The sequence below is a fragment of the Perna viridis genome, chromosome 1, assembly GCF_037379345.1.
Source record: "Perna viridis isolate PV_CMFRI_1.1 ecotype Kerala chromosome 1, ASM3737934v1, whole genome shotgun sequence".
Lineage (NCBI taxonomy): Eukaryota > Metazoa > Mollusca > Bivalvia > Mytilida > Mytilidae > Perna > Perna viridis.
In genome coordinates, this window is record NC_142445.1 from 7,082,792 (window position 1) to 7,110,196 (window position 27,405).

Below are 27,405 nucleotides of genomic sequence, written 5' to 3' on the forward strand. Positions count from 1 at the left end.
TGTATCAAGTGACCTAACTTACTATCACATGACAATACACCTGGCTACCTGTGAAACCTAATTACACCTTAAAACACATGGAGTAGATACGTACGTGAAAGTCGTAGAGCTTTTATCATTTTGTTTCATTTACTTCATGCTTTACTTTAATAGTGGTTATTATCAAATATATGTTCTTATGTAATTATTCTATTATTGAACCAGTTGTAGATTTTGTTTTAGCCACCGCTGTGCACATGCTTGCATGTACGTGCATACGCTTTTCTTAACTGTGTCCTTATCCGTATTCATGAAAATATGAAGCGGCTTTTTTTTGTTTTTCACACTTGAACATTATATCTTTCTTTACTTTTTTATTTAAAAAAAATCTGCTGTCCTCTGTTATGATTTACATTTGCGTTGACTGTCATAAAAGAATAAGAGACTTGAGATATGCTCGTAGACTTTCAAATGTACAGACTGACTTGTACAAGTATCTGCATACAAGAACATGTAGCACACTGTCTAAAGATGACTTTGTTTGCAATAAATGTCGCAACGCATTCTATTTCTTGACGCGATCTGGCAAAGTTGGAAACACCATCTTGAAATCAAAGACAAATAAATCTTCCAACTCTCTCCCGATTCCTATTTTGAAGGTCGGGAGGTCAAATGCCATTTGCTTTGTTTGTCTGAAAAAGAAACCCTGATTGAAATCATTAAGTGCTGAAGCCAGGACGGATATTTTTATTAGGCACAATAGTATTGTTCCAGCTGGCGCACAGTGTTGTACTGCTCACCTGAAAAATAATTTGTTAGATCCATCACTCGCAATGCCAAAAGACCGATATAAAAATACTTCTACTATTATGATAACCAATGATATCTTGGATTTTTTACAACGGTGTAGACAACAAGCCTGCACATCTGCAGCATCAAAACCCTTGGATTTTTGATAATCCATCATTTTTGTCTGATGCTGATTATAATACTCTCACTGGTATAGACAAGATACAATTCAAAGACAGTATCATACTTAAACATACGATCCTCCTCCATTCATTCTAAACGCTTACCTCTGGGTATTTTTCTTAAGAAATTAAGAACAGGGTTGTCCAATAAAGTACTTTCTACATTATTTTCTCTATCCGGAAAAAGAATTGTTTCCAAAATATTTCATTCTGTATGGAAATTCCTTCTTGTAACATTTGTCCATTCGACTGTTGGTTTTTCTCACATGTCTCGTGAAACAGTAGTTAAGGACCATACCACTGTCTTTGCCAGGGAACTTCTTGCCGATAGACGCGATGATTTGGCAGTTTTGGTCATGGACGGAACATATGTGTACATTGAGAAAAGGTAGTGATTACCTTTTCCAACGTAGGTCCTACTCCATGCACAAAAACAGACCCCTTGTAAAACCAATGATTGTTGTTGCTAGTGATGGTTACATTGTAAGTGTGCTTGGACATTATTTGGCAGATGGCAAGAACAATGATGCGTCTATTTTGACGCATATGATTAAGACAGACAGTAAAGGGTTAACAACCGGCTGGCAAAAGAGGATGTTTTTGTGATGGATAGGGATTTCAGGGATTCTTTAAGTCTCCTACGCGACCCAGGGTACCAAGTTCACAGTCCGGCATACCTGGCACAGTCTGAAAAACAGCACACCACATCTGATGCCAGTCTGACTCCAGATTGGTAACTGAAGTCAGATGGGTTGTTGAGTATGCGAATGGTCGCCTTAAGCGATGGCAATTTTTGGCTAATGTTGTACCCAATTCTATGTTAAAATATATAGGAGACATTGTATGTATCGTTGCAGGTATTTGTAACAAATATAGACCACCATTTGCTTCCAACAACGAACATGACCTTGCAAGAGCTAAAAGAATGTTACAAAAAGTAAAGGTGCCCAATCTTGTATAAGATATGGCAAAATCAAGGGGCCAAGATAAAAAAGATCAGTTTCCCACAATATGCAGGCACCCAACGTCTGGACAGAATTTCCATGTTTTACTGAAGATTATTTGAGAGAACTGACATTTGGGGTGTACCAACTGAAACAGGCACGTTTGTATACAAAAGAACATTTCAAAGACAACGGACAGTACATTTCTGTTTGTAAAGACATAGAAAATCTTTACCATGCTAAGATACAATCACTGCATGTATCAAGCAAACAATGCCAGCTTTGGATTCTTACCGGTTGCTCAAATGCAGAGGTTGATGTTGTCGGTTGGTATTGTCAATGTAGAGCTGGTGCTCGTGTCGTTGGTTGCTGTGTCCACATTGCGTCTGTGTTGTGGTATATGGGCCTAGCAAGGTATATTCAGATTTCAGTTCCTAGTGTTGGTATCAAATCAAAAGAACTAACAGATGCTGCAATGTCTATAGCATAACTAAAAATTTTTTGGTGTACTTAAACACTAAAATACCTTCTTTATATATCCAGTACATATACTTATAATGATACCATACATGTTACTGCATGTATTTGGTATAGAAAGCTCATATGCAAGATAAATGTTCTATCTTTACACATAAATATGTCTATGAAAGCAAAATTACCAATATTTATATGCCTCTTTTAAAATGACAGAAAATTAAATGCAAAGTTTATCTGAACTGTTACCCGAATTTCTTTGTCGAACTACACATGAATTGCGTAGAAATTAAATGTACTTGTTTGTATTTTAATGTATACTTCTTTTTTTAACCTGTATTATGGTAAGCACATTTCATGCCTTAGAAATATTAATTTGAAGGACTTTCTGGATATTTCCAAAATGACTGTAAAATGCCCAGTTTTCAACAACAATATGTTGGTTTGTCGTTGAAATTTATTTATACATGTATTTGTTATACACTGCATTGTCTTAGAAACGCCTTTTCAGGTATTTTTACATTTTGCAACGTTGCTGACGATGTGTTATTTTGTGAATATGACAAATTTTGTTTTAACCTTTTCATTTATTTGTTCTGTCTTGTCTGTTTTATGAGACCAGTTATCTTGATTTTCAATCATGTGTAAATCTATAAATAAGAAATCGAATCCTTTACATACAAAATTCTAGTGCGCACATTGTATGTCACATGGAAATGTATTCCAATTAAGTCATGCGCATCACGAGTGGATTTTTGTCTTTGTACGATATTGTATTTTATGATATGTGTATAAAAAAAAAAAAAAGAAAAAAAAAATCTTGGGAAATACGCTCTGTCTCTTGAGCAACCCAGGGGCGCCCCTGGGTGGTGGATAGGGGGCCCCTTGCAACAATAGTGTTGCACGGGTTGTCAGGTTATATTTACCAAGGCCTGGCTGCTAACCATTTGAGATACATACATTGTGATTAGAATATATGTATGGCATAGCTGTAAGAGAAAGTAGGTTTTGAGCTTGAGTTAATAATATGAACCCAAGTTTATAATATGCCATATTGTATTAGGGAAACCATTTGTTCCCACATTTTCCATTCAATATTTGCTGTTATTCGTTATCATGATGTTCTTACGAGAAAAAAACAACCATTCTAGGGGCCATCTGCTCACAGAAATGAAGAGACTTGACTTCCTGTGTTGCCTTTCCTTCTTCCACATAATATTGATAACAAATATATATTATCTATATCAAATATAGGGGTTACAAGCCAGAAAAAGAGAGTTGTGTTCGACATGATATCGTAAAAGAGCTTGGTATGACTAACAAAAATGAATGAGTCTTTGCCTATATTCTGGCATTTGTCCAAGATTTATACTAGTAGACACTGTACCACATAAATGTCAGAATGATCTAAGTTACAGCAAAAAATAGAATATGTGATATGATTGCCAATGAGACTACCGATCACCAAACAATTAAACTTATTATTAGAGATGTATTGGCGGTATAAGGGATCTAGTAACGATTGCAAATAAATAAAATTAACATACATTTCATTGAAAAAAACATCGTTTTTGCATAAATAATAAAGGCATTGTTTTCTTAATGTTATCGCCACACCCCTCTCAGGGGACTACATTTTATGAGGGCAATATCTGCCCTCTCTTGATTTCTACAGGCATTACTTCCGCACAACTGTTCAAAACGTTATCCTGTTCATCGGTAACGTCACAGTCGATTTGATGTAGGATCATGTACATTCTAAGCTAGTCTTTTATGATATTTCTTTCTTTAAAATAAAAAAGAAGTATATAATTGATTACTGGTATAAAATATGTAATTAACAGATTAATGTGCAGGTACGAAAACACAATTAATTCCCCTTGGTTTTCGTTGTTTACGAATATAGTTCCAACTTTGGTAGTAGGTACCTTCCACATTTTTTCATATTTTACTGGAAATTTATTTGCTGAAGTTTTGCCTCTAATTGGTAGAAAATGGGTTAAAATTACATGGGATTTTTTTTCATTAATCAATTCTGACTAAAAGTTGTGATTTGGTTCAGTGGAAGAAGGTTAAAATTTAGGACTTTTAACTCAGTTCATTTGTCATGTTTACCCCATCTCCGAATTATATGTATTAATTTCAGAAAATGATGGTAAAATTTTCTACAATTTATATATAAAATCCTGTTTGTACATATCTTTAGGCCAGAGAAGTTTTATTCAGTTTGCGCCGGTGGAATTTTTTTAATCTGCTCAAATGTGTATATTGAAATGCACTTGAAAATTAATTGCGGTCTCGTGCCTGCATAGACTTTTTAATATAGGGTATGTAAGTCGCGTCACATGACTCCGTGATTTTATGAGAATGGGTCCTCGTCTAACATTCAAATACATGGACATTTGCCATTCACACATCAATGGGTTCAATATTAAGAGCAAAATTTTTTGTGTGTATAAATACTGATAAAAAATGACCAACATCTAGTTCTACATTATAAAAAATATTATGGAAAGCATAAAATAGAAGATTCTGCATTGTGATTGCAGCATTACAATTTCCCGGAAGTAAACAATGAAATGCAGATTGGTCTTCAGATTTCAATACATTCTACATAAGAAATTCCGAAAGGGAAACTGAACCAAAACGAGACTTACAAACCCTATTGCCCATGTTATCAGCCTTTGATTGACATCATCCCTCAGGCTTGACAACAAGACCAATACTTATCAAAGACTGAAGTCTTCGAAGTCGCTAATTGTCAAATATTCTATGCCACTGATTTTGGCTTGCTTTCAACATCCAGGTGAATTCATTGCCCTACTCAACTGAACTCCCAATACATTCAACCAGTGATTTTCTCAATGTATGGATCTGGTTAAGAATATGAGATTACAATTTTTGGTGAGCTGAAACTTGAAGATTTTAGGTCGATTGATAATAAACATTCATTTTCTTTGCCATTTCACATCTTTTGACATAGCATACTTTTGTACATTACATTGTGTATTCATTTTTTGAAAACAATTTATACTTGACATTTTAGAACATTTCAAACCGTATGTAGGTTTTAAAAGCTTTAGATTTAATGGTTTATATGTACCGACTTTACTTTTGAACTTTGAACTTACTTGTGTAACACAACAGTTTGTCAATCAGCTAAGATAGGCAAACTTCAAGCAAATTTGCGATGTGGTCTTTAAAATCGGGTGACTTCATAACCATGATGACCCGAATGTTTCTCAATCAAAACAACTCGCAGGCAAGGCGTTTCTTAGCTATATTACAGAGAGTTCAATGCTAACCGATCATTTCATCTTTTAGTGTAAACTTCCCACTCTCATACAAGTAAAAACCTCACGAAGAACACATGTCCATGTACAGTTTTTAAGAGGTAAACATTTTGATCTCGTATGAAGCTAGAATTGACGGTTCATTGCACCGATCAGAAGCATAAGATGGTGTAGTAATATACAATTATACAAATCATATACGAATGTGCAGTAATGAAATTACAAGTGCAAGAAGTCACTAACAATATTAGTGATTTAAAAAGGCTATGTATTAATTTATAATTAATATTTCTTCATAAAAATAAGGCCTTTTATGATAGTAAAAACTAAACAAAAGAAACAACAATTGTTCACCCAGAGCTTTCATGTAGTTTGGGTGTTGACGGTAATACAAGTATTCTATAGTCGGGGTATATTGGTCTCATCTTGATGATTGCTGTTTTTTTAAGCGATATCAATACTCTTTGACAAATCATACTTAGACTGGTTTGATAACAGAATGGGAAACAAAGTGATTGAATGAAAACAATATATTATATAAAAACTCAAGGAAGCGTTGAAGAAAAGGTACAAATGCAAACTACCAACAATTCTATACAGGGATAAGTACAGGACTACAATATGTAACTGTTCAACGACCTATCTTTTTTCTCCTTCAAGCCCAAAACAACATTGTTTTTGTCTGCAAAATGTTTTATATCCAATGTTTATTATCAGAAATAGACGTAGAAAATAATAGCAGTGATAAGACCTACACTGCTACTACTCTCTCCAAAGAACAGATTGTAGAAAACCATAAATCTGTGCTATCCTCTTTTGGTCTCTCTACCAAGGACGATGATTGTAATTTACCGTCTATGTACTGGATTCCTAAACTTCACAAGAATCCATACAAACGTTTCATAGCTGGATCTGCAAAATGTACCACCAAACCTCTTTCAAAACTTTTAACTTCTATGCTCACAACTGTCAAAGAGGGTCTACAGTCCTACCACAACACTTATTACTCCCGTAGTGGTATTAATTCAATGTGGATCCTGAAAAATTCAAAAGATCTTTGGAGACAATCAGTTCAAGACTATTATCTGAATATAATAGCATTGAAACCTATGATTTTTCAACACTGTATACTTCTATTCCCCATACTCAGTTAAAATCCCGACTTAAAAACATTATACATCGTTGTTTTTCCAAAAAACATGGTACACCTAGATATAAATATATAGTTCTTGGTAGAGATTTCTCATACTTTGTAAGAAATAATTCCAAATCATCTTCCAAATAAACAGAGAAAGATGTTTACAAAATGCTGGAATTTTTAATTGACAACATATTTGTCCAGTGTGGTGGACGTGTTTTTCAACAAACGGTCGGCATTCCAATGGGAACAAATTGTGCTCGTTTACTTACTGACCTATTCCTTCACTCTTATGAGGCTGACTTTATAGCTGATCTGATCAGAAAGAAAGAATATCATTTGGCTAGATCCTTCAATCTCAGTTTCCGCTATATAGATGACATACGGTATTATCTTTAAATAATCCTAATTTCGGGGATTTGATACATCGCATCTACCCAAAAGAACTTGAGATAAAGGATACTACAGACACTGTGAAGTCAGCTTCATATCTTGACCTACACTTAGAAATCGATGGTAAAGGAAAACTATTGACCAAACTTTTCGACAAACATGATGACTTTTCATTCAGAATTGTCAACTTTCCTTTCATCTGTGGCAACATCCCTTCGGCTCCTGCGTATGGAGTGTTCATATCACAACTCATACGTTATGCCAGAGCTTGCCGAAACTACGCAGACTTTTTGTATCGCCCTAGAACTCTAACAAATAGGCTTCTGGAACAGAGTTATGTTGCTACAAGATTGAAGTCATCACTACAGAAGTTTTATGGCCGTTATCATGAACTCGTGGATCGTTATGGTGTATCCATCAGCACCATAAACACTGATTTATTCAATGGGTCATAGTTTTCCTTCCCTCGTTTGTCTACCCCGGACTTGACTTTTTATGAGCAACTCGGTGGGTGTTTCTAGAAAAGCAGAGGACGCTTACCCTACCGGTGCACCTGGTCCATGCTCCCAGTTTTTAGTGGAATAAGAGTTGCTCATTTACTTTGTTACTTTGTATGTATGATTTCAGTTACTTTACGTTCTTTGTTGTGTATGTCTGTTTTCCATGTCTGGTCTTTGTCCCTGGATTACATTCTTTTGATTACCGCTATAACCTTGGTTTCCTTGATTTCTCTTATACTGATCACTGATGAAAACACAAACATTTTAATGCCTAGAAATACGATATGATTCAAGCCTTAATACCCTCTTCACATACACACTGAAATGCCATGAAATGCAAAGCTTGGGTACTAAAAACAAACTAAATATAAAAATATAATAAATTTCTTATTTTCTTAGATTAGAACAATCTACAGTTAATTTGCCAAAACTAAGTCAAATTCACACCTGTATTTAATCAACAGTGTAAAACATGTAACAAAGGTGTTATTGTTTTATACTTTATTCAACACATGCACACGTAATATTTATAGATAATGTTTTTTTTAAATTTTTCGTAAACATAAACAGGTTTTATTTTTTGTTTTATTAAAACAAAGATGAAACTTATTATTTTTAATCAAATATTGGCAAAAACAATAAGGTGTTTAAAGGGAGATAATTTCATTTCTTCTAGTAGATGCTACAGAGCCTTATGTACCCTCATCATTTCCTATGTACTTATGACATGACAAGCATGTATACAAGCATGTTCAGTAAGGAACTAATTACGGCGACTGAAAACGTTTACTTTGAAATGAAAAACGAAGACTTTGCTATACTTTCGAGCAATGAGAACTTCTAATATTATAATTTGTTCTATTAGAATTAGTTCTTAATAGTATGTGCAATGAGGACAGTCCCTAGCCCTGACATATGTGACATACAAGTGTAAGAACTTATAAGCTTTATTAAAAGTTCCCAAACAAGCACAACATAATTAGTTCCGAGATGATGATGACGCTCCTACCAAGGTAGCAGAGGAAGAAGACAAAGAAGAGTTTTACAACCAGCTCCATGCTACCCTAGATTGAACAACACTTGGGACATCTTGATTGTAATGGGTGACATGAATGACAAAGTCGGAAAAGATAACACAGGGAGAGAACTCATCACAGGGAAGGAAGGAATTGGTAACATCAACGAAAATGGAGAACTCAGAATGCAGATTTTGCTCCCAGAACAATCTGGTCATAGGAGGTACGACAATCCCATTCCCTCACAAGGATATACACAAAACAGCCTGGGTATCTCCAGAAATGAAAACTAGAAACCAGATAGACCACATTACAGACGCCAGGAGATGGAGAAAGAGCATGACAGATGTTAGAGCTTATCGAGGTGCTGATATAGCATCCGATCATCATCTTGTGGTGGCTGAATTTAAGATCAAGATAGCCAGGGCAACTAGCAAGATCAGATTTGAGGGCAAAAGTATAACATAAGGAAGAGGCGCAGTAGACAAACAATGGGAAAGAGTAAAACATCACATGCTAAGAAGAACTTGGATTCTCAAAGAAGGATTACAAGCCAAGGTTATTTGACGATACAATCAAGACAACTGAGAAGTGTAGGACTGTTAAGATACAACTTGATCAGGTCAAGACAAGATTGCAGAAAGAATGGTTAACGACTGAACATATAAGCATTAGGAAAGAAGTAAAGAGAATGGACCAGACAGGATAAAAGAACATACATCAATGAGCTCGCTTCATAAGCAAAGAATAAAATGGGCAGAAATGACACAAAAACTGTGTACAACATCACACACCAACTGGCAGGTAGAAAGACCAACACATCCAAACCAGTGAAAGACAAAGATAGCAATGTGATAACAAACCTAGATCGACCACTTTTAAATGGAAAAAATATATCAAATGCTCCTGATCTATCTCCTAGAGAAGACCTTGATGTTGATACTGCCTCAATCCTGAAAGATGAAATCATAATATTCATATGAATAAGGACTGGAAAAGCCCCAGGCCGGACCAAATTTACCCCTGAGGTCTTGAAGATCAACCCACCTTACAACATCTTGATTGATTGATTGATTGATTAATTGATTGTTGGGGTTAACACCCGAGCAGCAATATTACAGCTGTGTCCAGGCGATGAACAAGAAACAGATGAAAAAATGAACATAAAATGGTGATGAAATGAAAAATGGGATGGGAGATTGGAAAATAAGGATAATGGGGTTGACAAATTTTGATTGCCACTTGAAATTGATTTTCTGTATTATGGCCTAACAACCCTACAATGTCAGGGCTACTCGAAACCACCACCTGGGACACACAACCCAGTTGCTCTGTGTTCTGAGTGTCATAGTGCCCCCCCTCCCTCCAAGGAGTGGAGTTTAGGTTACATCAATCTTCCAAAGAAGGGTGACCTGAGCAACTGCCAAAAACTGGAGAGGAATTCAGCTACTCTCAAGATTCTAATGCACTCGATCATGAATTGATCAAATTGCCATGCTACGGGTAATCATTGAGGAGTTAATAGAATGGCAATTACCCCTTTAAATAAACACTGTTGAAACCCTGTCAAATAGTAAAGATTATCCCTGGACTCTACAAAAACACCAAACGTCCAGTCATCCACAATTCAACACTCTCACCATCCTTCAATGAACATACAAGAAATACACCAAGGTTGTCTCCTCTCATCCCTTATTTTCTATATAAGTGTGCAAGAATCTTAATTAGATATAATATACAATCATGAATTTACTCATAGATTTCTTGCCTAATTGATATATTTTGGGGTGGTAAAAGGACAATGTATACATGGTGATCACTGGCCATGCATAATTGATTGTGATGTGGCTGCTTCCCTGCACGAGTCCCAGACTTTCTCATGCTATTGCAGAGGAAGATAATCCCGGCCTGCACGAGTCCCAGACTTTCTCATGCTATTGCAAGGGAAGATAATCCCAGCCTGCACGAGTCCCCGACTTTCTCATGCTATTGCAGGGGAAGCTAATCCCGGCCTGCACGAGTCCCAGACTTTCTCATGCTTCGTTATGGTTTTGAAAAAAGAAGCAGCACCTCTTCAATTTCTGGCTACAGACAAAGCCCTGTCTTGTTTAAGCCAAGTAAATTTCATCCAACCCTCACCAAAAATATGGGGTGGTTGGGAGGATTTTATTTTTTTTAATTTTTTACTCCTTACCATTTTTTAGGAGTGGGATGGAATGTAAATCTACTAATTAATTTTGTTTGGCCTTAACAAGAATAAAATATCTGATTATCTGAGTCTTTACTTTCATATGTTATCCCTCTCTTGGTATTTATATAATATTTTAAATTTATTGTTTATCGTAAATTTGACTAAAAAAAAAAATTATAACTCAATTGCTAATGAAAAAATTAAATTATTTTAAGAAAAAAAATCATTCAGCAACATTGAAAATCCCAGGCCCCCCTTAGTATAAAAATGGTCGGTGCCTAAGTATCAGAAAAGTATACTTGAGGTTATTTTTCTGTAATAAAAGGATGTCATAAAACATATTTCTGTGATGTTGCAAATGTTCCTAGTGTGTATCTCACCAATGGGAAGGTTAAGAGAAACTACTAAGTAGGAGTATCTATCTTCAAAACATACCTGTAAAGACTTGCTGGCAAAGAAAAACAATGACTTGAGATCACTGAACCTAAAAGAAATTCCTCTCATTATACTCTGGGCTGTATCTCCTGTCAGAAACATCTCATTAGGGTTTTGGCAAAGTCGTAGAAGCAAACAGAGCTCAGCTTGGGTAAAGTCTTGTGTCTCATCAACAAATATCTGGTGTATTACCCAATCCAGCTCACCCTGGATACAGAGGCGATGATAGATGTCCCGTACAAGATCAGTTTCATCAAACAAAAACTTCTGTTTCCTCGCATGTTCATATCGCATGAAGAGGGTGTAAATTTCCTCTCTTTCTCCAGAGAAATTTGGTGCTCTTTTCCTACCTAACTCAGTGTACTCCTTCTTGTTAAGGTGTCCAGAGGATTTTGACAAGGCTTCATAGGATCCTTTGATGAATGACATTACTTCGGTCCAAACCAATGATGGATGGTACTTCTTCCCTACACCTTTATTGATATGTGGCCAAATGGTCTCGGCGAATAGTTCATATGTCATCTCTTTCCTGGGGTCTTTCTTTTTACGTGACTTACTGTTATCATTCACAGGTTCTTCCTCATCTTGCAGGAAGTCAGGGTCATCTTCTTCTTCGCTGTCAGTTTCCTCATCTGAGTTTTCCTGAAGCAGCGGTAAAATACTAAGAGGTCCATCTCCATCTGTCCAGCCCTGAATATCCACTTTTAATGACCCATCTTCAGCTCTTTCAAAAAAATGTGGGGGTTCTAAGGAGGCATCCAGCATCAACAATAATTGACGAGATGTCACAAACAGAGGAAACTGGTATTCTGACACATCTTGTAATTTGTTTGGTAAATTTTGAGCCTCAATTTCAACATGGTTTTTTGCAATATCACAAGCATGCATAAGTTCTCTAAAATTTTTCTGGACTTCATTGCACAAAACAGCATTTTTTGTGATGAAAATTTGATGTAGATGATCATATTGTTGTCCAACATTATTCTCTACATCTTCTTCACCCTCATTGGCTGGTTGTTCTGCACGTGCACCATCACCACTTCCACTGGATAACTGTCTTTCTATTTCTACTGGAATTAGCTCTGGTTCTTCATGTTCTAAAAAAAAAAGAAGACATTTTTATAAATACACTGAAGCCTGAATCGCTCACCTAGCTGAATTTTGTCTTTCAAGGGCAATAAATTTAACAAGAGTTGTCCAACAATTTTGACTCAAAAAGACTTTGGTAGGATTTATCATAAGGATCATTTCAGCAATTGAAAGTTTCTTTCAATCTATCATAGTTTTCAAGAAACTGTCATTTTTCCCCTTTCAAGGGCATAAATTCTTAGAAGGAGTCATCTGAGCACTTTTATGCCTGAAGACTTTTGTAGTCTTTAAAATAAGGATCATTTCAGTTATTGAAAATATTTGGCTAAACCTAACGGTTGTAGAGACATACAAAAAACTATTGTCTGACCTCTATGTTCTATTTTTAGTAATGGCAGCCATGTTTTTCAATGGATCAAAAATCCCCACCTCAGTTCTATGCAGTATACCCATTCGTACCAAGATTTGTTTCAATTGGTAAAGTAGTGTCAGAGGAGAAGATTTTTGAAAGAAATAACATTAAAAATAGCAAAAAACATTGAAAAAAGGGCAATAACTCCTACATGTCTTAATGGATTAAAATGAAAATTTGACTGCTGATAGATCTCATTATGCTGATCACTTTTACCCACGAATTTAGCTAAACCTAATGGTTTTGAAGATATATGCAAAAAAGTACTGTCTGACCCTATGTTCTATTTTTAGTAATGACGGCCATGTTTTTCGACAGATCAAAAATCCACACATCATTTCATGCAGGATACCCCAAAGGAAGATTCATACTAAGTTTGGTTCCAATTGGTCATGTAGTTTTAGAGGAGAAGAGGTTTGAAAAATTGTTAACGACGGACGACAACGACAACCAACGCCAAGTGATGGCAATAGCTCACTTAGCCTTAGGCCAGGTGATCTAATATAGTACCATAAAGGGTTTAAATAATATCATTCAATATTGAGATTAAAATTGTTGGATGTGACAAAGTATCAGTCACATTTTAGGCAATAAAGAAACATTACATTGTAAATTCTGAATTTACAGCTTAAAATGCTTTTCACAATTAAGAGATCAAAATGCCTAACAAGAATTCGACAGTTACAAGATGCACCATGAAAGATGTTAAATTTTCTCAACAATATATATATTATTATCATAGTCATATGATAAAAATGAAAAAAGGATTGTACCTTAACCAAAAGACCCAAAAAACATTAAATATAGTGTTTTTTATGATTCTATTGGTTGATTTTCATCATGGTGAATAAATCTTAAAAAAGAATATCAACCAGAAACTAAGATTTCTAGTACCGGTACCTTCTTCCACCGGACTATTTTTATCGTCTTCCTCAATGGTTTCCTGCTGTCTATAAATAAAAGCTCTGGGAAGAAGTGGGGCATCAGCATCCTTTGCTTTAGTCCAGTACCATAGAAATCTACTCCACAATCTGTACAAACAACAGGTTGTCTTCCCCGTGCCACTACGCCCTAGCAGCAGGATTGGAGCACTAGACTGAAGATTGATAATAGCATGCTCCAAGTCTGTCACACGGAATGGAAAGTCCACTTTTATCTCAATGTTTTGTAGGATGTGGGAGACCAGGTTTGAGGAAAAGGAATAAAACTTCAGAATATGATACTCTGTTTCATTAGAACTAGCTGGTGGGAACAGATGTTTCACTTCTTCTAAAGCACCCATTTCTATTTCAGCTTCAGCAAATATTCTTGGAACCCTCTTCTGTAAGTTGGAGTAACGATCATGTTTAACACCCTTTAGTTTCTTTTGAATGATACAAGATTCTCCCCTGGTGTGAGACTTAACAATTTTCTGCACTGATGGAGAGATTTTATCATGGTCAAAGACTACATCCCAAACTCTAATGATTTCAGAATAAATTCTACCACCCCTGACTGGTTGATCTGTGGTCTTGTTTTCATCACTTTCCAAGATTCTTTCTGCAGATTCACTCAATCTGGGTGAGAATGCTATTGCTAACTCCCAAATAATTCTTCCTCCTTTTGAGATCTTTGCTTCATACAACCTTAGAGTTTCAGGAACATGGTGCAGTTTCTTGCACAAGTGTTTTGTCCACTCTCCAGCAGCAAGGTGTTGAATTTTCCTGACAACTCTCTGTTTAAGTTCAGGGAGTACATGCTTGTCCCTCAAGGCCTTCCACACATCTGCTGTACACTCAACTTCCCATTCTAAATTCTCAAAAACTTGTGGATCGAACTGAAAGTAGAAAAAAAAAACAGATATCATTGAGATGGAAACCATCTCTGTGGGCCCTGCCATGGCAATTCAGCCATATATACAAATGGATTTGGGAAAGCTTACCAACTCAAAATTTTCAGTTTTTAATACAGCTCTCGTATTCAATTGAAATATTCACCTGTTGAGAAAGAAGTATGAAATCAAATATATCCCAAACATGAGTTCAAATATATTCTGGACACAAGTTTGTCACCAAACCCCCCTCCCCCAAATAAACAGGTATTAGACCTAGAGGTCAAAGCTGAAGGTCATAGGCCACTATTCATGGTACATGACACATTGTCTTTAGGTGATCATGCAAGATATCAATAGCCCAAATGGAAAAGCAAAAAAAAAAGTTACAGCCAAGACATGAATTTGTCATAGAAAAAAAAACAGGAATTTGACCTTGAGGTCAAAGTTCAAGGTCATAGGCAATGGAAGACAACACATTGTCTCCACATGACCTACCCTCATCCAAAATATTAAAAGCATACATTGAAAGACAAAAAATTTACAGCCTGGACACGAGTTTGTAACCGACAGAGTGATTACTTTTGGGCGACTGCCACATATTGTAATGGGGCCCTTACAATGAAAACTGCATGTGCAACGTTCAATAATCATTCTTCAACCAAGAGCTCAGGGGTTCAGGAGGAGTTGACCTTTAAAAATAAGCCAACAAAAGCTTACATTAGCATCTTACAGCCATCTTATTCAATCTACAAGAATCATAAATGAACTGTAAGTGGCAGTCTGCCAACGTATCATTTCCCCAAAGTTTGATTACCATTGGCTTAGTGCTGATCTGTACATGGCCTAAAATACATCCTCATAATGTTTACATTTGGTGGGTCATCTGATCCACACAAGAAGTAGAATTTTAAATGGTATCCAGATCAAAAACCCTATCAGGTTTCAAAATATTAGCTTCTGATATTACAGGAGAGTTGTTCTTTGAAAAATATCCAGCCATAAGCTTATATAACCTGTTTAAATTATCAGAACAAAAAATAAATTACATGTAGAAGCATTCTCATTATTTCTGACAATTTTGGTCCCCACTGGCTTAGTATTGGCAGACATGTAAGTCAAAACAAGTTTCCCTAAAATGTTGCTATGGAAAATGGGTGGCTACAATGGGCTTGCTGCATCATCTGAGACACACAAAAAGTGGATTGTATATAAAAAGAATTCAAATCCACAACTATATACAGTTTCAAAATATTAGCCCAGTCCTGTTCCAGAGGAATTAACATTCAAAAATTGGTAATCAGAAGCTCAGGATAGCCTCTGGAAGATGTCTTGTTCAATGAAATGAAATCAAAAGTGGATTCCTAGTTAATGACCTTCTACACAGGATTCCAACTATTAAACTATTAAAACTGTCTGATTAAAACCTACCATGTAGTTTCTGAGTTAAGGATTTAAACAAACAAGTTGTATGCCCAATGATGACAGTAGCTCACACAAACCTTTATTTTTCTAGTCATCTGTTCAATACAAAACAGATATAGCTGTGGTGACTGTGACTAAGTCTACATCTCCATTCATTATCATGCAATAAATGTTCAAGTTGTTTTCCGTACTTGATGCCTAGTGATAGTGATATGAAAAGCAGGGAGAGGGGGGAGATATGTTTGATTAGGACTGTTGATGAATGAAGAAAATTGCTGAAATGAACTGTTGAAGCATATGCAGTGTGCATTTTGTACCACTTTATTTGAACTTTGCACAGTCAATGTAATAGTGTGAAAGTACTTTAATATGTGAATGCCAATACTCATGGATAAAGAAAGAAACATCAGTTTGTGGATTCTTGAATTCATTGTTTTGGGATTTTCAGTGTACAAATCAATGGGAATTTCTTTTTCTTGGGAACCAAATTTTGGTTTGGCTTACCCACATAAACCATGAAAATTGGTTTCCAAGAACAACAGGACTTTCACAGTACATGAATAAATCATGTCATTTTCTACAGAGATGGTATATTTCCACTTTGAATTCTACTTTTAGCATAATATTTCTTTTGTATACAAACCGAAAATATCATTTTAATGCATAGTTTATTCCAGAAAGAGTTTCTTGATGGTATAGATGGTGTCATTCCATCATATCAATTTCCTTACTTTGTGACTAAATAGAAATATTCATAATACCTGGAATTGTTCTTCTAGGCTTTCTTCCTCATCCGATTCATCTTCATCCTCCGCCTTTGGCTCCTCTTCCTGTGCTTGTTCAATTTTTGGTTCAATTCCAGGTTCTTTTGTCTGGAAAAAAATAGGAAGTTACAGTTTTTCAATAAGATATATTCAGTGCTGATTCATAGAGGGCTGACCAGAGGTTATGCCCCCCCCCCCCCCAAGGTAGGTTTTTTTTTTTGCATGAAAACTTGATTTCACACAATTTTACCTACACAATGTTTGCTCGATCTTTATTTCTATTAATCTATTAACATCCCCCAATCTGATATCCTGGATCCACCCGTTAGTCTACTTTTACCAGCAATGAATAATTATACTTCTCCAAAGAAATTTGAACTTCTAAATCTGAATCCTCTACAGGCAAGAAAGCAAGTCCCTAATGAGTACTTTAAGGTTTTTGGAGACTAGAAATATAATAATTATACCTGATCTCAATTAACAATTCTGTGTCTCTTTAAATAATTAATTTTCTAATTTTATGTACATGTATTACAAACTGCTATCCTGAGAGTGCATTGAAATTACCAAAGTTTTTATTAAAGTCCATGTTTGTAGAGATAAGAAATATTCTATGCTCTATCCAAAGTGGATGTGTTTAAAATTGTGCTCTTGTACCAATGCCATGGCTTTGCATTTTTTGACTTTGAGATCTAGTCTATAAATTTGTACTCAGTTAAAAAGACGTTCTTAATATATGTCCTATGTTCGAGATACTCAGGTGTCCATACCCGGGTTCGGCTAAATAGATATTAATGTTTCCAATTGGACTTGATTTGTCTGCTGTATGGAAACGTCATGGTGTCATTTTGGTGCATTTTGTGAGATACACATTTGATTTCTTTTAAGGTCTTCAGGTAAATTTTAGGCTCTGTTGATTTTTATCTCATGATTTATTGCTCTGTGATGTTGGATTAGGGATCAGATTCTGGCAGTTTAAAAAAATAATTGATAATGGTGTACAGTTTATGTTTATTTTTTGTTACCTTGGTCTAATTTTTTCATTTTCAGATATTTTTCCACTACTTTGAAGTTATTTACTACTTTTACATCATGATACTTAGTTGAATTGAATGATTTCCCCTTCGTGTGAATAGTGAATGACATGTGTCCCAGAGAGGCATTGTTGTTGCTAGATTGTTACAGGATTATACTCACTAGTAATATTACGGGAGCTGCAGGACATGCTTACCTATCCGGAGTACCTGATATCATGCCCAGTTTTTATGTAGGATTTCATATTGCTAGTTCTTTAGTTTTTTGTGTGATGTCTTGTTTCCCTTATCTTCAGTTTTCATGTGTAATCTTTTTATTAAGTTCCCTACATTATGCAAGTAGATCGTCTCTGATTTAGGCCATGTTTTGGGATTTTCACATATTTGAATCATCTCACTGCTGATGCTTAGGTATTTTTTTGCCAATATTTACAAAGAATTCCTAACTCTTAATTTTGTGAAGATACTTAAAATTTTGTACGGGAATTTCCCAAATTTTGTCAACATCACAAAGAATTTCACTTATCATACCAGGTGAATATAAATTCACAGAAGAAAAAAAATAAAAGAACCTTAGTGAGAAAGTTCACATATCACATCAAATCTTATATTGGGCACTCAATTCCCCTAAAAAATGATTACATGTGAAAAGATTCCTGTGAAAATCAATCCCATCAAGGTTGTAATGATTTAATACCAAATGAAATCATGCAAACAATCTTGATATACAACAATTGTAGAAGTATGAAGTTGTGTTATAATCACCTCGCTATCAGTTGTTTCATTCTTTTTCTGTCTTTTCAGTTTCCCCAGATCCTCAGCCCTACTGGAGTATTTACTATAGGCAGCATCATCTAACTCGTATATCAACTCCTCAATCTTTCTTCTCAGAGCTTCTTTCCTCAATGGCTGTTTAACAACAGGTTTCTCCACAACCTCAGAAGATTCCTCTGACCTCTCATATACTTGGAGATCCTCCTCCTCTGCCATGGCCACGTCATCCACAGTTGTCTCCCCTTGAATGTCTGTTCTGATTTTTTTCTGTTGTGTTGCCTTTCCTTTCTTATTTCCAAATTTAACTGATCCACCAATAGAAGCGAGTCTGAAAAACTGAAGACGCCTATCATTTTTCATATTCAGGTAGTGAATTGGTAACTTTCCATCCTTATTTTTGACATTTGATGATATCTTTCTGTCACACAGTAATTCAGTAGCCTTTTGTACTGTAGAATTATACTTAGTTCTAGCTATGAGGTGGAAAAGACAATCACCATTACTATCTAACTGACTTGGATCACACATATCATACTTCTCTGGGTCTTTCTCAAACATCTCCAAGAACATGTTAAAAACTAAGAAGTTACCTATAACAAAAAAGTGGCTTACTACTATTTTAATAAACAACATACATATCCATGAAAAAACTGCTGTATACTCTGATAACAAAAATATACAAGTTATGAAAATTTAGACACAACTGCATCTTATGAAAAATGTTTATGATATTTATAAAGATGAAGAATAATTTGTTTTACCATATATTTGCCTCAAAATTATGATACAGCCGCATCTGAGAGTGGATCTCATCATTAAATGACAGAAGCAATTCTTACCAATGCAATCACCTAATTTTTTTTTTCAACAAAAATCTATGTGTGATAGCTCATTTTGGAGAGCCAAATGTCTGTATTCAATTCGAAATTGAGCAAAACTTAATTTACAAGGGATGATGTAAAATCTAGTGCAACCAATATAAACTTCCCTCCAAACCTGTGAGGTTTCACAAGCATTAATTTTCAGGCATTTGTATGGATTCACTCAAATGTAATTATAAATGTCAATTGGTCGTACCTCTGTCTCTCTCTACAGCTATAGACAAAGCAGCATGAATGGGTGTGTCACCTTGGTTCACAGATAGGTGGGATGGACAAGCTCCATGTCTAAATAGTGTCTCTAAAATCTTAAACTGCTCTTCTTGAATGGCAGCTTGGATGCACTTCTTCCCTTCTACCAATCAAAAGTGATATTCATATAATTTCTTAACTTCTAAATGACTTATTTTAAGTTCAATGAATATCAATGAACCTCATCCCCAACTTTTAAAAAATTTTGTTCAAGGAATTATACATTACTTTTTATAACTGTAAGTCAGGATTTCTTTATACACCAACCAGCAATTAAAAAAAAAATTCCACCTATGAACCATTCATTGATGTAGTGTATATATGTAAACGCTCTGAAACATGAATGGTCCAAAATCATTCTGTCTGACGTGACATATTCTGGAAATAATGTATGCAAGTAGGATGTGATTGTTTAAATTCTTCATGCAAGTACACAGCATGTGTTGTAGGAAGTCTTGCGTGTTGGATGAGACTGCAACCATGTAACAACATTACAATGTACTATCAACAGTCAAAAGATATGGGAGTACAAAAATAAACCCTTAAATCATATTAGTATTTTGATTTAACATACCATATACAATACATTGAAGAAGATGTTAAGCTATATTTATTTCCAGATCTTGTAAATTGTATTGTTTTATCACAGAATGCACATATTCTTATCAATAAATATGTATTTAAATTAATATATACACTCTGAGCCATTCAACTATTGATCTGATGTTTTCTATTACCATGGCTGTATTAACAGTTAAAGTGAAATATAATTATACCATTTTCCATGATTGCACCACTTTTGAGCATGGATTCAATGATTTTGCTCATGAGTTGGTGTGACTGTTTCAGCGATGAATGAAGTATGACCCGTTGTATTTTGATTCCCTTGGCGTAATCCATTAGGTCTGCAGGCCCATGGTGCTTTCTGTGTTCCTCTACAACAACATCTAGCTGTCTCCAGTTCTCTCCCTCTATCAAGCCTTTAACAATTCTCTCATAGTACTTGTAGTTAACCTTAGCCAACCTCTCAGGAATTTCTGTGAAACATTACCAATGAAATTATCTCCATACATTTATGAAATATTGCCTTGTCAAAATGTTCAAAAACAAAATAAACTTCTGTAAACATACTGTATAAGTAGTTATTTAAAATTTAGTTCCACAAAAATTAAACTGTTATTTCATAATTTAGCTTCAGCAAAAATAACGGTATTAATTTTTGCAGTTCTTAATATACTTTCGCCTGAAATTTGATAATATCTCATTGCATAGAACTAACATTAATTACATTCCTTTATGCACATATATATGGTACCTAGCTTTTCTGTCAAATTTCTTTAAAATCTGTTGCAAAAAGGTTATAGTGAGATATGATATCAAAAACCCTAAAACAAGTTCATTTATTTATAGAAAAAAAAGACATTCTATAACAAGTGGATATCAGATAATGTAGGCAGGGCATTAAAGTTACTGACAAATCTCTTATCTTTTCATATAAGAACATTGGATACCTGGGTTAAGAGTTCTGCCAATAGATTCAATAATCATCTGAATCATCTGATCTACGATTTTCTCATGTATGTCCCTGTTGTGACCTTTCTTCTTCATCACGGCTGCCATATCATTGTAGGCATAGAATGTCTTGTTCTTTATTTTCTCTTTACATTCCTCAAGCACTCGTCTGCATTCACCACATCTATCCATAGAAGGTCTAGTTGACTTAGGAATCCATGATGTATCTGGTTTGGTGTTTGTTTTTGATGGTTTAGAAGTGGATGATGTAGTAACAGTGGGTTTTCTTAGACTTTCCTGCCTCCTGGCTTCTTCTTGTTGTCTCTGTTGCTGTTGTTGTTTTTTCTGCTGTTTCATTCTTCTTTCCATATCTATATTATCATAGAATATAAACCTGTTTTTAAAACTTAAATGAAGTGTGAGCTAGGTGAATACCAGTGCTCACTTTGCAGGAAACCATATAGGAAACCCCAAAAGTTATTCAGATGGAAAGTAAAATAGGTTCACAATGGCATCATCTGATGAGGAATGTGTGCAAAGGACTCCGACTCACAATAAATGTGGTCAAAGAACTTCAATTTTTTAAATTAGCCATGTAACTTTTATGGCCCAAAAGCAGCATTCAGCATATTGAATAACTCAACAAAAAAAATTTGTTTAAATAAAACAAACTACAAGTGGATCCTGATAAGGACAACTTGAAAATAGGACCCAAATCCCTAACTCTGAATGTGACTTTCTATATTCTTAAAAAATTTTGGAAGTCAAACAAATTTTAAATTAAGGACTTTTTTACCAAATAAAAAGTAGGGTCCAAACAAAATTCAATTTCAACAAAAATCAAATATTTGTTAATAATACATGAACAAAAGTTTAGTTCAGCTTTATGCAAAGCTTTCAAGATATTGCATTGAGGTATCAGAGTATGGAACATACAACCTCAAGGTGATATATCAATATTCCAAGTACTAAAACATTGGTATTATAGATCTTCACTGAGTGCAGATTGATATGACTACTGCATTTGAACTCTGTTCACTTGGGGCAAGAACATGAACAAACAGATGGAAAGACAAAGTGCTTTTTATAGATCCCAGAATTGTGTTACTGTATCTGTAGGGTATGGTTATTAAAATCAAAATCCTAGATAAAAAGAAATACAGTTCACTTTCTCATGGCATTTGGTGGAAGCGTTTCTGTGTTTAAGTCCAACAAGAGGCTTCCAGGAGCCTGAATCACTCACCTGGTTAAATTTTGTCTCTCAATGGCAATAAATTGAACAAAAGTTGTGTAACAATTTTGACTCAAGAAGACTTTGGTAGGACTTGTCATAAGGATCATTACATGGCTTAACAGATAAAAATGAAAATTTGACCAGTTAGATCTCATCATGCTGAAAACTTTTACCATTTGTCAGAATTTGGCTAAACCTTTTACCCTATGTCAGAATTTGGCTAAATCTAACGGTTTTCAAGATATATAATCAAAAAACTACTGTCTGATCCCTATGTTTTATTTTTAGTAATGGCGGCCATGTTCTTTTGACAGATCAAAGGTTTGTGCAAGATACCCCAAGGAACATTCATACCAAGTTTGATTCCAATTGGTCAAGTAGTGTCAGAGTAGAAAATTTTTGAAAGAAATAAAATTAAAAATAGCAAAAAAAAAAAGTTTGATTAAGGACAATAACTCCTAAATGGCTAGACAGATTATAATGAAAATTTGACCACAGATAGATCTCATCATGCTCAACACATTTATCCATGTCAGAATTTGGCTAAACGAACGGTTTTGGAGATACGTGAGAAAAACTACTGTCTGACCCCTATGTTCTATTTTTAGTAATGGCGGTCATGTTTTTGAACGGATCAAAAATCTAAACATAAATTTGTTTATGTAGATACCCCAAAGAACATTCATACCAAGTTTGATTCCAATTGGTCAAGTAGTGTCAGAGGAGAAGAATTTGAAGAATTGTTAACAGACAATGACAACAACGGACGCCAAGTGATGGCAATAGCTCACATAGCCTACAGCCAGATGAGCTAAAAAGAGAAAATAGCCCCATACTTGCATTACTATAAAATGTAAAGTCCAAATTATATATTTCAAGAGGGAGCTTACATTAATAGAAATAAACTATTCAAAAAAGTTTCAAGAAAATTACTTGAAGCTTTTTCAAATTATTGCACAAATATGGGATATCTCTCCCTTTTTAAGTTACTAATAGCGCTAGCGACTTCTTGCACTCGTAATTTCTGTATTTAATATTCGCATATGATTTGCATTAATGTGTTGTCATACGCCACATAATCTTCGCCGTGTTCACCACCAAAGCGTCATAGTACCAGTGAGCTTTGGACATTACCCAGTTATATTCATTGCCAGCTGCTAAATCAGGTTCATAAACTGGTTCCCGGTCAACATCATAAGCGACCCAAAGATCGCTACAACGTATCTTTTTTAAAACATACACATGTCTATGCGTGTTTTTTTTGCTTGTATTAGAACAGGATGTTTACATCAATAGATGAAACGATCAGTTAGCACTGAATTTATGTAATATTACCCAGTTTCTGATTCAAATACAGACATTCATTACTACATTGTATATATAGCCATTTGGGTCATAATGGCTAAGAAAGAGTATGCAATAATATCAAGGGAACCAAAATTTCAGCGGAAGTCCTCCGATTTTAGAGCATATCACATTTGTACCATTTCGGATGTTTAAAGTATGCCAAAATCAGTAACAGTGAATATTTGACGATTAGCAACTTTGAAGACTTCAGTCTTTGATTTATAAATAATGTCATATAACTCAAAAATGAAAAATCAGAAATTCATAAAAAATTGAAAGGGAGCTTTTATCAATCAAAACAAACAATTCACTAAGGTTTCATGAATATAGGTGCAATCATTATTGAGTGATAGTCTGAAAACTGAGAAACTCCCCCCTCTTTTTAATAAACTCGTACAAAAATACAAATCATGGTCATTTAGAAATATTGATAGAAGCCATAGTTTGACTGCATCTGCGTAATAAACGCAAATTTTAAGATAGACACAAAAAGAATGCTTTAGAAATAATTGATGGGGAGTATGGTGCTGTACACATTTACACATGGGCTTGGTCTTTATCAGCATGCCCATTCATGTACTGCAGTACTTTTTCACAAACAATAAAAATTATGTATGTACGATTTCACAAGTCACAATTAACAATATTCTATTTTTATTTCAATCGTTGCATTTCTGGTCTTCCGTTATTTCCACCTTCTGGAATGGAATGTTCATTGTCAAAATATGCCAACATTTGAGAATAATATTTGATTACACCAAGAGTGAAATATTTGGTAATGTGTACCCTTAAAAAACCCCTCTGCACTCCCAAATGCAAAGGTCGGGGGGGGGCATGAACCCACAGATCAAAGATTAGTGGGCATGCTGCTTTATATTGGCATATTTTATACCAAGCTTTAGTGAAGTATAAAATACGAAAATGAAGGCTAACCCATGTGTAAATGAGTACACCAAACCCAACATGAATTTCTTCTATCTCAAAAGAAATATATAGGTTATTATATTGTTCGACATTTACAGGACATCATATTAGGATTGTGCTCAAATTTTGTTACACTACATCCAATGGAGTTAGAGGATAAGATCAGCTGATACAGACTACATCCAATGGAGTTTGAGGACAAGATCAGCTGATACAGACTACATCCAATGGAGTTAGAGGACAAGATCAGCTGACACAGACAACATCCAATGGAGTTAGAGGACGAGATCAGCTGACACAGATTATAATAAGTGATGACAATTGCTCACAAGTACATTTGTTCAAGGTGTTGTTTCACAACAGTCTTCTTACCTTCATACTGTTTCATTTGAATGGTAAGAACCTCTATGGCCCTGCTCTCATTGGCAGGAAGGTACCCAATTGCATATTTCTGATCATGATTCTTGATAGTGGGGTTGACATCATACTCCAGCAACAGATAGATAACACGCAGTCTTAGCATGCCATCTACACCAGTAGCTCTTGTGATTATATGTAAAGCAGTATTGCCTTTATTGTCTTGTAGATTCTCATCTCCATCAGGCTTCACATAATGATCTGCTACATATATCAATAAGTGTGGCGAACCTGCAGATATATAGGAAGTGTAACATTCAGTCTCTTCAGAAATAGTCGAATGTGTTTAAATGACAGCATTTTTTTTAGCTTCGACTACTTAAGTAAGGGTCGCCCACTGTTACCCTTTACAGGGATTATGTTTGTATTTAGGGTACTTACCAACTGGAATGGGTGATGAAGTCCAGACTTCTGAAGACCTGACTAAAGAACTTGTACTTGGGACTTGGCTGCTGTGGTGGTCTACTAGTATTTTAAATCTGTGATGTGTGGGAACTATATCCCAGCTAAATACCTTTTTTAACTTTGCTTGGGATTGCATTTTTGACGAAGCATAAGTTTCTGACATACACAGAACTTTAATATTTGAATTCAGACATTAACATTTCATGGCCAAAAACCTATACACCATAAAACTTACAGCGACCACCTGTATTCTGCAATATCCGTATGTGGTACATTCTTTGTAAATTAACCCCTACATAAAGAGCACCTGTCTTATATGACCATGATTTTACTCTTCCTCAGGTCATTTAAGACAGGTTTGCCCATACATTATTGGATTCACTTTTAATTTTGACTCTTATTAGTTTAAACATATTTTATTTCAAAGAATACGTCAAAATTATAAATGATATGACAGTGTAGTAAAAAAACACAAGGATTCGGAAACAAGCCATATGGCTTATGCTAATCAGTCTCCAAATAAAGGAAAAAATACATCTCAATACATTCAGAAGCATTCTCTGGAATTTTTACAAATACATGTACTATATGTGTAATGAAGTTGGAAAGGGTTAACTTATTCGGGAAATATTAATTACAGAAGAAAATATAAGGAGAAAGAAAATTGATTATAAAGAATAAAAAAAAAAAAAAAATAAAAAAAATAATGATAAAAAAAATTAAAAAAATTAAAAAAAACAAAGGAAAAAATAGTAAAAAAAAATATGTAAAAAGTAGATGAAATGCACTCAAAAGATAGCATGTACACAAATTATATTTTTAAGCGTTTACAAATCGTTTACTCTTTATAATATAGGATTGCACCTTCAGAAAAAGTTTAGTATTTTGATCTGTTGATACAGCATCAGACCCATTTAGGAGAATATCAATGTCAAACTGAAAATTCAAAGCGTGAATAGTGGTACGTCGTAAATCAGAATAAATACTACATTCAATTAAAAAATGGCTGTTCGACTCAATTTGTCCATCAACACAGTTTGGGCTACCCACAAGGTTACGTCTGAACAGGTGTTCGTTGAGTGAACTACTGTTCATTCGCAACCTGGTGTGCAATACCTGACCTAACCTCCTTCCAATGTTACAATATAATGGCCATCAGCATTTGTTCGAAAGGCAAAAAAAGTGTTTTGAAGACATGTAATGATCTGGAATTGCGCATTTTGATCGGAAGGTTATTCCACAATCGAATAGTGGACGGCAGGAAATAGTTCAAATACAAGGATGTCCTTGTTCGAATCTCTGATATATCATTAGATTGACAAATATTCAGGTGTGTCACCATTTATCATCACATAAAACATCACAAGCTTGTGCTTTCGCCTTCTATCTGCGAGCTTTTCCCATCCGGTTTCTCAATATAGGCTGTCTAACGATATTAATTTGGTACCACCAGTTATGACATTCATTGCTTCTATCTGAATACCTTCGATCTTGTTAATCAAAATCTGTAACCCTCTGTCCCAAACTACATCTCCGTATTCTAGAATAGGTCTGATAAATGACATGTACATCTTTTCCAAAGTAAAAAAACGGTCGAGAACCAAACACACACGCCAAAGTACATTGATCCTCGAATACGCCTTTTTAACAATATAATCAATATGATCATGTCATGAACAATCGCCCAAAAAGTAAACCCCTAAATGCTTGTGATTGAAGACCTCTTGAAGATCGAAATTATTCATCTGTAGAGCAGGATGTATTTGTCTGACATGTTTACGTGATAATAACATT

The 27,405-nt window shown here is 35.0% G+C and overlaps 1 protein-coding gene across 4 annotated transcripts in view; it reads right to left on the bottom strand.

Annotated features, from left to right (window-relative positions):
- LOC148627036 (TPR and ankyrin repeat-containing protein 1-like) overlaps window positions 1-27,405 on the bottom strand; it is a 73,603-nt gene that overhangs the window by 18,633 nt on the left and 27,565 nt on the right. For all 4 annotated transcript variants that reach the window (XM_088566064.1, XM_088566074.1, XM_088566044.1 and 1 more), the window contains exons 15-22: window positions 25,162-25,437; window positions 21,284-21,655; window positions 20,549-20,809; window positions 19,720-19,875; window positions 18,634-19,232; window positions 16,832-16,942; window positions 13,736-14,651; window positions 11,335-12,431 (exon numbers count right to left, since the gene is read on the bottom strand). In XM_088566064.1, the coding sequence (XP_088422190.1) occupies window positions 11,335-12,431; window positions 13,736-14,651; window positions 16,832-16,942; window positions 18,634-19,232; window positions 19,720-19,875; window positions 20,549-20,809; window positions 21,284-21,655; window positions 25,162-25,437 (3,788 nt within the window). The remainder of the gene's footprint in view (window positions 1-11,334; window positions 12,432-13,735; window positions 14,652-16,831; window positions 16,943-18,633; window positions 19,233-19,719; window positions 19,876-20,548; window positions 20,810-21,283; window positions 21,656-25,161; window positions 25,438-27,405) is intronic.